The sequence below is a fragment of the Trachypithecus francoisi genome, unplaced genomic scaffold (assembly GCF_009764315.1).
Source record: "Trachypithecus francoisi isolate TF-2019V2 unplaced genomic scaffold, Tfra_2.0 Lachesis_group12, whole genome shotgun sequence".
Classification (NCBI taxonomy): Eukaryota; Metazoa; Chordata; class Mammalia; order Primates; family Cercopithecidae; genus Trachypithecus; species Trachypithecus francoisi.
Window position 1 is genome coordinate 92120625 of NW_022681457.1, and position 14894 is coordinate 92135518.

Here is a 14894-nt window from a genome sequence, read left to right on the forward strand (position 1 = left end):
AGATTTGCTTCAAAATGGGAAGGATACGCACGTGGTCATCTGAAGCACTAAGTAAGTGCCCACTGAGATTTGGGTTCCAAGAAAGCCCATAGCCTTCCTTTTGATGTCCACGGAGACGCAAGTCTGGGTTGCACTCTCCAGAAGGATCTGCAAAGTGACAGACACATCAAGACTACCCAGTCCACTGGTTCTCTGGGCCTACTGAGCATAATGGAATTTTGATCAAGATGTCTAAAGCTCTTAACATTTATAAATGATATAGGAACCATTATGACCAAATAGATAATGCTTAAACAGCACTAGTATTTTGTTCTACGTAAAAAGGCATTATTTTTTCATGTAGACAAAATGAAGAAAAACATACACATATCAATACAAATCACAAGATGTTAAAATTACAGAGTAACATGCAATTAAACTCAGAGTGAGTGGAACCATGTATTCCCACAGTGACTCATTTGTATTTTAATAGAAAGGGGCACATACCTGGTTTAGAAGGATGTTTTGTATAGTCGAAGACAAGAACATCACTGGAAGGAGTCTTTGTTGCGATGATACAAGGGTTCTGGGGCATATAACGGGCCCTGTTTACTTCTCCTTCATGGTTGATCTTGATTTCTATTTCAATTTTTCCACTAACTGAACCAAAACCTCCAAATTCTGTAAATAAATTAATTGCAAATGAGGACAAAACAATAACTACTCTAGGGTACTCAGAGTATAAAAACACAGGCAAGGATTTTTTTCCTTAGGAACAAACTGGCACGATACTAGATGTAATCTATACATTTGCTAGCACTATAAAGTGCTTTTCTACCCCTGTGATTCCAGGTAGTTAAATACCTAATAAGAAATACAGTCAGCCCGCCATATCAGTGGGTTCTTCATCCATGAATTCAACTAATTAAGTGAAAATATTCAGAAAAACAATGCATGTATTGAACACGTACAGATTTCCCCCTCATCATTATTCCCTGAACAATACAGCCTATTTATATAACATTTACATTGTATTAGGTATTATAGGTAATCTAGAGACATTTTAAAGTATATGAGAAGATCTGCATAGGTTATGTGCAAACATTATGCCATGCTGTATCAGAGACTTCACCATCTTTGAATTTTGGTATCCGAAGGTGGTCTTGGAAACAATTCCCCACGGATTCTGAGAGATGGCTGTATTATATTACTGTCTGAAATTAAGGAAAACTAGAATTCTACTGATGTAGGGTCCAGCCCTACAGGGCTTGGCGGGTATTTTCCCCGTGTGCAGAGACGAGAGATCGTAAGAAATAAAGACACAAGACAAAAGAGATAAAGAGAAAACAGCTGGGCCTGGGGAACCACTACCACCAAGATCCGAGATCGGTAGTGGCCCTGAATGGCTAAGTGCGCTGATAATTTATTGCATACAAGACAAGGGGGCAGGGCAAGGAGGGTGAGTCGTCCAAGTGATTGATAAGGTCAAACAAGTCACGTTATCACGGGACAGGGGACCCTTCACTTTTAGGTAGCTGAATCTGAGGGAAGGCAGCATGCGTCAGCGTTTCCTTCTATGCACTTATCAGAAAGATCAGACTTTAAGACTTTCACTATTTCTTCTACTGCTATTTTCTAAGCACCTCAAAGAGGAATCAGGAGTAAGGGAGGAACATGAAAGTGGACAAGCAGCGTGACCACTGAAGCATAGCACCACAGGGAGGGGTTTAGGCCTCTGGATGACTGCAGGCAGGCCTGGATAATATCCAGCCTCCCACAAGAAGCTGGTGGAGCAGAGTGTTCCCTGACTCCTCCAAGGAAAGGGAGGCTCCCTTTCACGGTCTGCTAAGTAATGGGTGCCTTCCCAGGCACTGGCTTTACTGCTTGACCAAGGAGCCCTCAAGCGGCCCTTATGCGGGCCTGACCGAGGGCTCACCTCTTGCCTTCTAGGTCACTTCTCAAAATGTTCCTTCAAAACACCTGACCCTATACCCACCAGTTATTCCTTGGTTATATTAGTAATACAACAAGGAGTAATATTAAAAGTTGATGATTAATAATGATTATACCAATGACTGATAATGTCCAAGATCATCTCTATATCTACTTTGTATTATAACTATTCTGTATTTTAACTATTTTCTTCATTATACTGAAACAGTTTGTGCCTTCAGTCCCTTGCCTCGGCACCTGGGTAATCCTTTGCCCACATACTTCAAAAACAGATATTAATAAAGTTTTCAAATTTCAAAGTACAAATAAGTATGCCGAATAAATAAAACCAATGCTACTACTATAATGAATATTAAGTACACAGTGTGCTAAACACTAAAGTGCCCTTCTTGCATTGCTTGTCTGAAGCTCTAGTTTGGGATGAATGTTCTGTAATACCATCATGCCGTTTATCTTCTCCTTACACTGTTTCTTTTATTTCAGTGAGGAAAAACAGGGCCACAGCAGCCAGTTCCATTTTGCTACACCCACTTACACATGCCAACCAAAGTCCCTGGTTGAAATAAACCAGGTAGGCAACAACTAGATGAAAACATTTTTTATTCACACATGACTACTATATGCACTTAGAGAGTTCTCTCAAGTACCATTATAATATGTATAACAATATAATGTGTGATTATGTAAATCTTGGCAAAGCAATATATAAACAAAGGTAGTTAATGATCAAAGAGTAATAGAAGGCAGCATGATATGGTTGCAAAAGTTCCAAATTAAGAGTCAGACCCAGGCCCCTAAGTGGCTCTGTCACTTACTTAGTTTGGTGATTCAGGGAAGGCCTTCAGTTTCTGAGCCTCAAATACCTTATCCACAAAGCAAAGAAGTTGTGAGAGTAACTTAAAAATAAAAATATTCTTGTCAATCGCATTGCTATACAGTGCTATTCTTTTTTTTTGTTTTTAAGACAGGGTCTTGCTCTGTCATCCAGACTGGAGTGTAGTGGCACAATCTCGGCTCACTGCAACCTCTGCCTCCTGGGTTCAAGCGATTCTCCTGCCTCAGCCCCCCGAGTAGCTGGGACTGCCGCCATGTGCCACCATGCCCAGGTAATTTTTATATTTTTAGTAGAGATGGGGTTTCATCATGTTGGTCAAACTGGTCTTAAACTCTTGACCTCAGATAATCTACCTGCTTCATTCTCCCAAAGTGCTGGGATTACGGAGAAAGCCACTGGGCCGGGCCTAGTGTTATTCTTTGAAGGACAAGCATCTTTTCAGAAAGCAAAGACATACATGGGTGGTATGGCTCGCATATTAGATAACTTTCAACTTCAAAATAACTTTTGAAAAGCAAATGTTTCACACAGGCTAAAAACCTAAAAATAAAAATTCAAGATAGATTCTAAAGCAGAAAAAAATCCCACATTAAACTAATTTTTCCCATAACTCCAGCCCACAAGCATCTACAATCTATGAAAAAACAAGGCATATATGGTATGTATCTCAAGAAACTTCAGTCTAAGTACAGGCACGGCTCGTTTTATTGTGCATCACAGATATGTTTTTTCCCCAATTGAAGGTAGTTACAGCAACCCTGCACTGAGTAAGTCTATTAGCGCCATTTTCCCAACATGTTTTCGGTTGGTGCCTCTGGGTCAGCATTTTTTTTTTTTTTTAGCAATGAAGTATTTCCAAATTAAGATATGTACATTTTTTTAAGGCATAATGCTATTGCACGCTTAGGAGACTACAGTAAAATGTAAACATACAAAAAAATCTGTGTGGTTTGCTTTATATATTTGCTTTACTGCAGTGATTTGGAACTGAATCCCTATCATATCTCCAATGACAACGCCCCCCCCAACAAAAAAAAGTGGCTGGGCATGGTGGCTCAGGCCTGTAATCCCAGCACTTTGGGAGGCCGAGATGGGTGGATCATGAGGTCAGGAGTTCGAGACCAGCATGGCCAATATGGCAAAACCCCGTCTCTACTAAAAATACAAAAATTAGCTGGGCATGGTGGCATGTGCCTATAGTCCCAGGCTGAGGCAGGAGAACTGCTTGAACTCAGGAGGCAGAGGTTGCACTGAGCCAAGATTGCGCCACTATGCTATAGTTTGGGCGACAGAGACAGACTGTCTAAGAAAAAAAAAAAAGGATAGCTGCCAGAAAAGAGGCACCAATAACAAAGGAGAAGCCACAGTTGGCACAGAGCCCATGGAGCAAAGGGTAACCACTACATAATATTGGTTATTTCAGTATTGGGCATATATTAAACATAGGCCTCCTTCACCATAAACAAAACTACAGTAGGAAGAACTTAGTGTATTCAAAATTGAAAATTGGGCCGGCCCAATGTTACAGGGTTATCAGAACTTATTAACATCAGTGTTACCAAAGTTGCATACACCCCTCAACGTTGAATTTGACAGGGTTCAGGACATCAAGACTATCCTGGCTAACACAGTGAAACCCCATCTCTACTAAAAATACAAAAATTAGCTGGGCATGGTGGCATGTGCCTATAGTCCCAGGCTGAGGCAGGAGAACTGCTTGAACTCAGGAGGCAGAGGTTGCACTGAGCCAAGATTGCGCCACTATGCTATAGTTTGGGCGACAGAGACAGACTGTCTAAGAAAAAAAAAAAGGATAGCTGCCAGAAAAGAGGCACCAATAACAAAGGAGAAGCCACAGTTGGCACAGAGCCCATGGAGCAAAGGGTAACCACTACATAATATTGGTTATTTCAGTATTGGGCATATATTAAACATAGGCCTCCTTCACCATAAACAAAACTACAGTAGGAAGAACTTAGTGTATTCAAAATTGAAAATTGGGCCGTCCCAATGTTACAGGGTTATCAGAACTTATTAACATCAGTGTTACCAAAGTTGCATACACCCCTCAACGTTGAATTTGACAGGGTTCAGGACATCAAGACTATCCTGGCTAACACAGTGAAACCCCATCTCTACTAAAAATACAAAAAAAATTAGCTGGGCATGGTGGCAGGGACCTGTAATCCCAGCTACTCAGGAGGTTGAGGCAGGAGAATGGCGTGAACCCAGGAGGTGGAGCTTGCAGTAAGCCAAGATCACGCCACTGCACTCCAGCCTGGGCGACAGAGCTAGACTCCGTTTCAAAAAAAAAAGTAAATAAAAATAAAAATTTGACAGGGTTAGACAAAGAAATGTAAATTGCATTTAAAAACCATTTCAGGGGCTGAATGCGGTGGCACATGCCTATAAATCCTAATTGCTTGGGAGGCTGAGAATGCAGTGAGCTGTGATCACACCACTGCATTCCAGCCTGGGCAACAGAGCGAGACCTCTGTCTGAAAAAATATACATATAGTAATATAAATAAATAGGTATTGAAACTGGTATGTGAAAAGGCCAATCTGAAGTAGAAAAGAAAGGCTGAGGTATCAACTTGCCTATTTTGCTGGTTTCTCTCCATATAAATACTATTAAAACAAACATGAGGTACAACATGATATAGTAAAGGTGCACAAATCGTTGTAGCTTGATGAATTTTTACATATGTACGCACCAGGTCAAAATATAAAACATTCCCATCATCCTAGAAGGTACGAAAGGTGTCTTCCCAGTCAATACCATGTCCTCAAACAAGGTAATTACCATAGTGAATTTTACCACTGAGCCACTTTTTGAGCCCATGAACCTTACAACTAAGAATACCAGCTTCAGTAAAATATATAAGACCAGAGACATCACTTACTTATTTTTATTTTTTCTGAGAAGGAGTCTTGCTCGTTAACCAGGCTGGAGTGCAGTAGTAGCTCGATCTCGACTCACTGCAACCTCCGTCTCCCGGGTTCAAGCCATTCTACTGCCTCAGCCTTGCAAGTAGCTGGGACTACAGGCACGTACCACCACGTCCAGCTAATTTTTCGTATTTTTAGTAGAGATGGGGTTTTACCATGTTGGCCAGGCTGGTCTTGAACTCCTGACCTCGTGATCCACATGCATCGGCCTCCCAAAGTGCTGTAATTACAGATGCCAGTCACTGTGCTTGGACGAGATACCAGTTTCTTAAAAAACAAAATTAGGCTGGGCACAGTGGCTCACGCCTATAATCCTAGCACTTTGGGAGGCTGACGCGGGTGGATCATGAGGTCAGGAGTTTGAGACCAACCTGGCCAATATAGTGAAACCCCACCTCTACAAAAAATACAAAATAAGCCAGGCACGGTGGTGCATGCCTGTAATCCCAGCTACTCAGGAGGATGAGGCAGGAGAATTGCTTGAACCCAGGAGGCAGAGTCAAGATTGCCACACTGTACTCCAGCCTGGGTGACAGAGCGAGACTGTCTCAAAAAAAAAAAAGAAAGATAAAAAGTGGGCAAAGGACATGAACAGACACTTCTCAAAAGAAGACATATAACCGGACAACGAACGTGGAAAAAAAGATCATCATCACCAATCATCAGAGAAATGCAAATCAAAACAGATAGATACATGCCTCTCACACCAGTCAGAATGGCTATTAAAAAGTCAAAAAATAACATGGTGAGGCTGCAGAGAAAAGGGAACACTTAGACACTACTGGTGGGAATGCAAATTAGTTCAGCAACTGTGAAAAGCAGTCTGTGGAGATTTCTCAAAGAACTAAAAATAGGGCCAGGCATGGTGGCTCATGCCTATAATCCCAGCAATTTGGGAGGCTGACGCAGGTGGACCATCTGAGGTTGGGAGTTTGAGACCAGCCTGACCAACATGGAGAAACCCTGTCTCTACTAAAAATACAAGAAACTCCGTCTCAAAACAAACAAACAAACAAACAAAACACAAAGAACTAAAAATAGAACTACCATTCAACCCAGCAATCCCATTACTGGGTATACACCCAAGAGAAAAGAAATTGTTCTACCAAAAAGACACATGCACTTGTATGTTCACTGTAGCACTGTACACAACAGCAAAGATACGGAATCAACCCAAGTGTCCATCAATGGTTGACTGAATAAAAAAATTTTTTTTGGCTAGGTATAGTGGCTCAGGCCTATAAGCCCAGAACTTCGGGAGGCCAAAGTGGGTGAACTGCATGAGTCCAGGAGTTTTCAGACTAGCCTGGGCAATGTGGTGAGACCCACTCCTCCACAAAAAATACAGTGGAAATCGGCTAGGCATGATGGTGCATGCCTGCAATCCCAGCTACTCAGGATGCTGAGGCAGGAGGATTGCTTGAGCCCAGGAGGCAGAGGCTGCAGTGAGCCGAGACTGTGCGACTGCACTCCAGCCTGGGTGACGAAGCAAGACTCCGCCTCAAAATAACAACAAAAACTCAATCATTTAGGAAAAAAAGGCTGGATTCTGATTCCATATCAAATACCAGAACGATAAGTTTTAATGGCCCAAACATAAAAGTCCCAGAAGACAACAATAGATGAATACATACTTTATGAAATCATTGAATGGGGAGGTCTGAGATGGAAAGATTGAGGCCACAGTTCAAGATCAGCCTGAGCAACATAGTGACAGGCCATTTCTTAAAAAAATTAAATTATCTGGATGTGGTGGCAGGCACCTGTAATTCCAGCTACTTGGGAGGCTGAGGCAGGAGAATAGCTTGAACCTGGATGGCGGTAGTTACAGTGAGCAGAGATTGCGCCACTGCACTACAGCCTGGGCGGCAGAGCCAGACTCCGACTCAAAAAAATAAATAACTAAAAATAAATAAATCCAGGTATGGTGGTGTATGTCTACAGCCAGAGCTACTTGGGAGGCATAGGTAGGAGGATCGTTTGAGCCCATAAGGAGGCTGCAGTCAGCTAAGATCATGCCAGCGCACTCCAGCCTGGATGACAGAGCAAGGCCCCATTAAAAAAGCAACTTACAGCTTCTAATCAATAACAGGACTAAAGATTTTAAGTTAAACTAGAAAATGATCTGCACCTATTTACTGGGTGGAAAGGGTGTAATTTACCTTATATGAAGAGATACTCAAAAGGAAATATGGGCAAAAAACATAAATAAGTAGCTCAAGGGACATATGAAGTAAGCTCAACATCACAAATAAAAAAAGCAATGTAAACTGAGAATGAGCTCTATTGAGTCCAGTGTTGGCAAGGGCATGGAGAAACAGACATAAATACATACGCTGTTGTGGGACTTCAAATCTTTTTTTGGAGTGCAACTCAGCAGTATCAATTATATTCAAAAATGGTCCTGTCCTTTGATACAACATTCTACTTAGAGAGTATTTCTACAGCAAAACTATGCTTTTGAAGTCAAAATATTAGAAACCATCTACATGTCCATCAATAAGGAATCATTATGGTCTACTATATAGCCATCGAAAGGAGGTAGGTGACCTTATATTATATATAACTGCTTATATTAGGCCACAAAAGCAAATTCTGAACCTATATTGCATATTCTATACCTGGCATACTGTCTGGAGCCGTGAGGCCCGGAAATTGCCGCTGCCTCTGTTGCTTAAGCTCCGCACTGCGGAGACAAGATGGCGCACTTCCTGGTTCTTCATCAACTTTTCCCGTGCGCGCGAACTTTTCCCGCGCGAGCGAACTTTTCCCGCGCGAGCCTAGATAACTTCCCGCGCCCGGGAAAGACTAACTCTACCGAGCATGCGCCTGGTGACATCTCTCATTATTCTCCTCCCCGCCTGCTCTGCCGCACTTCCTCTTCCCTGCCAGCCTATATAAGGCATTGCACCGCCGCCATTAAACGAGACTTGATCAGGATACTGTCTTGTCTCCATTTCTTGTGTCTCTTGTCTCTCTAAATTCCCACCCCCTCCTCCAAGGTCTGTGTTAACGATCCCGCTGGACGGGACAGCATACAAAACTACTCAACATATTTGTTGAATGAGTGATCCAATATACAGGATAAATCCTTTAGAAAGCAATATATCACAATACATCAAGTGATATCCAGGGGAAAGGTTTTTGTTTTGTTTTTTGAGATGGAGTTTCTCCTTTTTTTTATGGCCAGGCTGGAGTGCAATAGTGAGATCTTGGCTCACTGCTATCTCCGCCTTCCGAGTTCAAGTGATGCCATCTTGCCTCAGTCTCCTGAGTAGCTGGGTTCTTACAGGTGTGCCACCACGTGTGGCTAATTTTTTATTTTTAGTAGAGACAGGGTTTCACTATGTTGGGCCAGGCTGGTCTCGAACTCCTGACCTCAAGTGATCCACCGGTCTCAGCCTCCCAAAGTGCTGTAATTACAAGCGTGAGTCACACCTGGCCGGGGAAAGGTTTATTATATGGGAGAATGGGTGTGTTTTTTACATTGTGTGTAAAATTATATATATAATTATATATTACAAAATTATAAAATATAAAACATGTATATTTTATCAAATTATATATATAATTATATAATTTCACACACAAACACAATATAAATATATAAACACACATATATGTAGTTTTACAATTTATCACACTACCAATTGGAGTATTTGTGCCTAAGTAGCAGCAAGAACAAAAGGCAGGGGGATCATCTGAGGTCAGGAGTTCAAGACCAGCCTGACCAACATGATGAAACCCTGTCTCTACTAAAAATATAAAAAATTAGCCAGGCGTGGCAGTGCATGCCTGTAGTCCCAGCTATTTAGGAGGCTGAGGCAGGAGAATCGCTTGAACCTGGAAGGTGGAGGTCGCAGTGAGCCAAGATCGCACCACTGCACTCCAGCCTGGGCGGCAGAGCAAGACTCCATCTCCCAAAAAAAAAAAAAATGGAAAGAGTAAGCATGTCATGATCAGTTAAACCCTTAGGTTATGGCCTAAAAATAGGATATAATGAAACAACTCATTGGAACTTAGTTTCTATACATATAGGGAATGCCATGGTTAAGTCATTTCTACCACTTTAAACCTAGAAAGGGTAATTTAAGTTAGTGTTTCTCAACCTTTTTTTTCCACTACTGCTCCTCTAAGAAATCTTTTAAGAACTACCCCTTCCCCACCAGTCCCATGAAATTTTAATACCATAGATATCCTATGTACTTTGTGCATATCTGTGCTTTAGACAATCAACCAGTAAGATTATTTACACCTACTCACACACACAAACCAATTTTCACCTCCTTAGGGGTAGGTATCTCCCATCTTAAGAATGTACAGCAATATGGATGGGCGCGGTGGCTCAAGCCTATAATTCCAGCACTCTGGGAGGCTGAGGTGGGTGGATCACATAAGGTCAGGAGTTCAAGAGCAGCCTGGCCAACTTGGTGAAACCCTGTCTTGACTAAAAATACAAAAATTAGCTAGGCGTGGTGGCAGGTGCCTGTAATCTCAGCTACTCAGGAGGATGAAGCAAGAGAATCGCTTGAACCTGGTTGGCAGAAGTTGCAGCAAGTGAAGATCACGCCACTACACTCCAACCTAGGCAACAGAGCGAGACTCTGAACAAAAAAATAAAAAATAAATCAAGAATGTACAGCAATAATATATAGTATATTTCTACTTCTTTCAATTGCAGAAATCCTCCCTGCCAGCACCAGCTGAGAAAAGTTTATTGTAAAGGTACAGAACCAAGGATGTGTTAAATATTTCTTCTGATATCTACAACTCTAATATAAATATCTACCATTGCAAACTCAGGCTTTCCTCAAGCTTAAATATTGTTTCTAAAGTCACAGTTTACTTTATCAAACTGGATATAACTTTTATAATTCAAAAACATAAAAAGATTATGACCCACACATCTTTACTTCTTTCACTTTTAAGATTCCTACCTCCTTTCTCACTGTCGTAGTGTGACGCATCAAACTGAGCATCATCATTAGGGAGTTGCACACTGGCTATAACAAGATGGTTTTGTTCATCCGATGTGTGTGTCCCCAGGACAAGTCGATGAATGCTGAAATCTTTCCCTTCTGGTCTGTAACGGCAACATATGGTCACTATTCAAATTAGTAACATCAGGAGACTGTGAAGTCAACAATATATGTGTACGTAAAAGTCACTACTACAATCAGGTTTTAAGAGAGGGGAAAAAGTCATTAAGAGTCTTTTCTTCTCTCTCTCTCTCTTTTTTAAATAAATAGTCTCACTCTTTTGTCCAAGCTGGAATGGAGTGGTACGATCTTGGCTCACTTCAACCTCTGGCTCTCGGGTTCAAGTGATTCTCACGCCTCAGCCTCCCTAGTAGCCGGGACTACAGGAACCCGCCACCATGCCTGGCTAATTTTTGTATTTTTAGTAGATACGGGATTTCACCAGGTTGGCCAAGCTGGTCTCGAACTCCTGGCCTCAAATTTTCCACCCACCTCAGCCTCCCAACGTGCAGCGATTATAGGCAAGAGCCACGGTGCCTGGCCAAGAGCCACATTTTCTACTTAATTACTCTGGAGAAAAAGTAAAACATTTAATTGAATAAAATGGGAATTAACTACTCACTCACTACTAACAGGTTGGAGGGAAAGCAAACCATTGTTGGGTGAGCTAATAATTTTGCTTACTAAAATTTTCATTGAAAAGAAGGGGAAAGGGTGCAAAGAAATTGAAAAGAAAAAAATGGAAAAAGGGAAAGAAGAGGAAATAACATTAAGTAAACCAATTTACCAAATATTTACTAACTGCCTAATCAATGGACACATGGCTCTAAACGCAATGTAAGTACAAAGAATTAAGACACAATTCCTGACCTCAAAAAACCTGCGGCTGGGCCAGGCACGGCGGCTCACACCTGTAATCCCAGCACTTTGGGAGGCCGAAGAAGGTGGATCACCTGAGGTCAGGAGTTCGAGACCAGCCTGACCAATATGGTGAAATCCCGTCTCTACTAAATACAAAATTTAGCTAGGCGTGGTGGCAGATGCCTGTAATCCCAGCTACTCAGGAGGATGAGGCAAGAGAATCGCTACTAAAATACTACTAAATTAGCCAGGTGTAGTGGCGGTGACTATAGTCCCAGCTACTAGGGAGGGTGGGACAGGAGAACTGCTTGAACCTAGGAGTTAGAGGTTGTAGCGAGCCAAGATGGCGCCACTGCACTCCAGCCTGGGCAAAAGAGCAAGACTCTGTGTCAAAAAACAAAACAAAACAAAAAACAAAAACCAAACAACTGGCAGCTGGCTAATCCCAGCTACTCGGGAGGCTGAGGCACAAAAACTGCTTGAACCTGAAAGGTGGAGGCTACAGTGAGCAGAGATCGTGCCACTATACTCCAGCCTGGGTGACAGAGAAAGACTGCCTCCTGTCTCAAACAAAACAAAAAAGAAAAACAAAGAAAAGAAAAGAAAAGAAAAGAAAAGAAAGGAAAGGAGAAAGAAAGGAGAAAGAAAGGAAAAAGAAAGGAAGGAAGGAAGGAAGGAAAGAAAGGAAAGGAAAGGAAGAAAATTAAACAATGTGCCTAAGATCACACAGCTACTAAGTAACAGAAGTATGCTGAAGTCCAAATCTGACTTCTGATATGGGAGAGCACAGTGGGAGAGAAGGCCGATTAAAACGGACTTTAGTGTCCTGAATGCCGTCTTAAGGCATTCTGGACTCCATACTGGGTCAAGGGCATCCACATCATCTGGGAACTTGTTAGGAACGCAAATTCTCACATCTACTCCAGACCCACTGAATCAGCAACTCTAGAAGGTGGGGCACAACTATCTATCTCACAATACCTCCAGCTGATTACAGTGCATATAAAATTTTGAGAACCCCTGGTCTAGATGGGAAAGATCCTACACAAGCAGAATTCAGGGGGTTTATAAATTGACTGCCTATAAAATGGAGAAAGGGAAAATGTCAAACCAAAGCCAATTATGATGAAAAGAAACAGGAACAGTAGGAGAGAAAGTTGGGGTAAGGCCTTCATAATTCCATTTACAACATGTCAAACTGAGGAAGCCAGTAAGATATACCAGGGAAGATACCGGCAGGCAGAAAAAAAATCAGGTAAAGCTCCAGAGAAATTACGTCTAAGGATATCAATAGGAATTCTTCTGCACAGATGTCACAGGCAAAGCTTTGAGAGCATCTACCTTACACTGAAAAAAGAGAAATGAAAAGAGGGATATGAACAGAAAATTGTAATTACCTGTATGTAGAAGGTTAGACAAAGAACCAGAAAAAGAATGAAGGAGAAGACAGTGTTACAGAACTACAATTGTGGTTTGTCTTTTTCTAAAAGGGGTAAATGGATATGAATAAACACCAGAAAAAGAACACACACAAAAGTAAACACTGCATCAGGGCTGCTTGCTTGTAAGCAATCCTCATCTTAAAAAACAACAACAGGGCCAGGCAGGGTGGCTCATGCTTATAATCCCAGCACTTTGGGAGGCCAAAGCGGGAGGATCACTAGAGCCCAGAAGTTAAAGAACAGTCTGGGCAACATGGCACAAAAATTTTTTCAAAAATTAGCTAGGCGTGGTAGCATGTGCCTGTAGTCTCAACTATTCCAGAGGCTGAGGCAGAAGGATCCCCTGGCCCAGAAGGTCAAGGCTGCAGGCAACTCTGATTGTGCCACTGCAACCCAGTCTGCACAACAGAGCAAGATCCTGTCTCAAAACAATTTTCGGCCAGGCGCAGTGGCTCACGCCTGTAATCATAGCACTTTGGGAGGCCGAGGCAGGTGGATCACCCAAGGTGAGGAATTTGAGACCAGCCTGGACAACATGGTGAAACCCCCTCTACGAAAAATACAAAAAATTAGCTGGCATGGTGGCGGGTGCCTGTAATCCCAGCTACTTGGGAGACTGGGGGAGGAGAATCGCTTGAACCCGGGAGGCGGAGGTTGCAGTGATCTGAGATCGTGCCACTGCACTACAGTATGGGTAACAAGAGTGAAACTCCGTCCTTCGTGTCAAAACAACAACAACAAAAAACCAATTCTCACATTATTTATATAGATTTGCTAATGCAGAAAACTACTAAGATGACAGTACAGATTTCAGCTTTGGGGAATTAAGTCTTTAATTCTTGCTTTCGAAACCTAGCTAGTCATTCTATTACTTGGGAAGTTTCTGAAGAGTAGTGGTTCTAGAATGTTTAGTAGGTATGGGGTGGCCAGTATTTGTGATCCACTAGTCCAATAAGCACAATTTAGCATATGACTATAGTAAATCTGGAATCACCATTCAAGTACATTTCTCATAAAGTACTCTGCCACAAGGTCTTTGAGACAGGGTGGCACTCCATAGCTGGAATGCAGTAGTAGGATCATAGCTCAATGCAGCCTTGATCTCCCAAGGCTCAGGTGATCCTCCCTCCTCAGCCCCGTCGGAGGAACCGGGACTACAGGTATGCACCACCATGCCCGGATAACATTTGTAATTTTAGTAGAGACGGGGTTTTCATCATGTTGCCCAGGCTAGTCTTGAACTCCTGGCCTCAAGCAATCTGCCTGCCTCAGCCTCCCAAAGTGCTGGGATTACACGTGTGAGCCACCATGCCCAGCTCACAAGCTCTTAAATGGTTTGAATTACCACTGAAAACTCTTGACAGAAATGATTCCAATTATCCTGAATTCCCCAAGCAATTCTGATGATCAACTGAATGTGGGAACTTCTGGTCATGATAAAGAAGCTTCTAGGCTGGGCACAGTGGCTCACGCCTGTAATCCCAGCACTTTGGGAGGCCAAGACGGGTGGATCACGAGGTCAGGAGATCGAGACCATCCTGGCTAACACGGTGAAACCCCGTCTCTACTAAAAAAAAATACAAAAAACTAGCCGGGCAAGGTGGCCGGCGCCTGTAGTTCCAGCTACTCGGGAGGCTGAGGCGGGAGAATGGCATAAAAACCCGGGGGGCGGAGCTTGCAGTGAGCGGAGATCAGGCCACTGCACTCCAGTCTGGGGGAGGGAGCAAGATTCCGTCTCAAAACAAAATAAAACAAAACAAAACAAAAAAACAAACAAATGAGTTTTACTCCAACTGTTGTTGGAGCAAAAATGTAGTAAAACTGTTTCTTGCATTGTTGGGCAGTGGTAAAAACATTTAACTGTAAAAAAAAACCCCAAAAGCTTCTAACTCCA

At 42.4% G+C, this 14894-nt stretch overlaps 1 protein-coding gene across 2 annotated transcripts in view; it reads right to left on the reverse strand.

Annotated features, from left to right (window-relative positions):
• Nucleotides 1–14894, reverse strand: part of RBBP4 (RB binding protein 4, chromatin remodeling factor) — a 30494-nt gene that overhangs the window by 13186 nt on the left and 2414 nt on the right. For both annotated transcript variants that reach the window (XM_033227275.1, XM_033227274.1), the window contains exons 3-5: nucleotides 10656–10801; nucleotides 487–660; nucleotides 32–147 (exon numbers count right to left, since the gene is read on the reverse strand). In XM_033227275.1, coding sequence (XP_033083166.1) covers nucleotides 32–147; nucleotides 487–660; nucleotides 10656–10801 — 436 coding nt within the window. The remainder of the gene's footprint in view (nucleotides 1–31; nucleotides 148–486; nucleotides 661–10655; nucleotides 10802–14894) is intronic.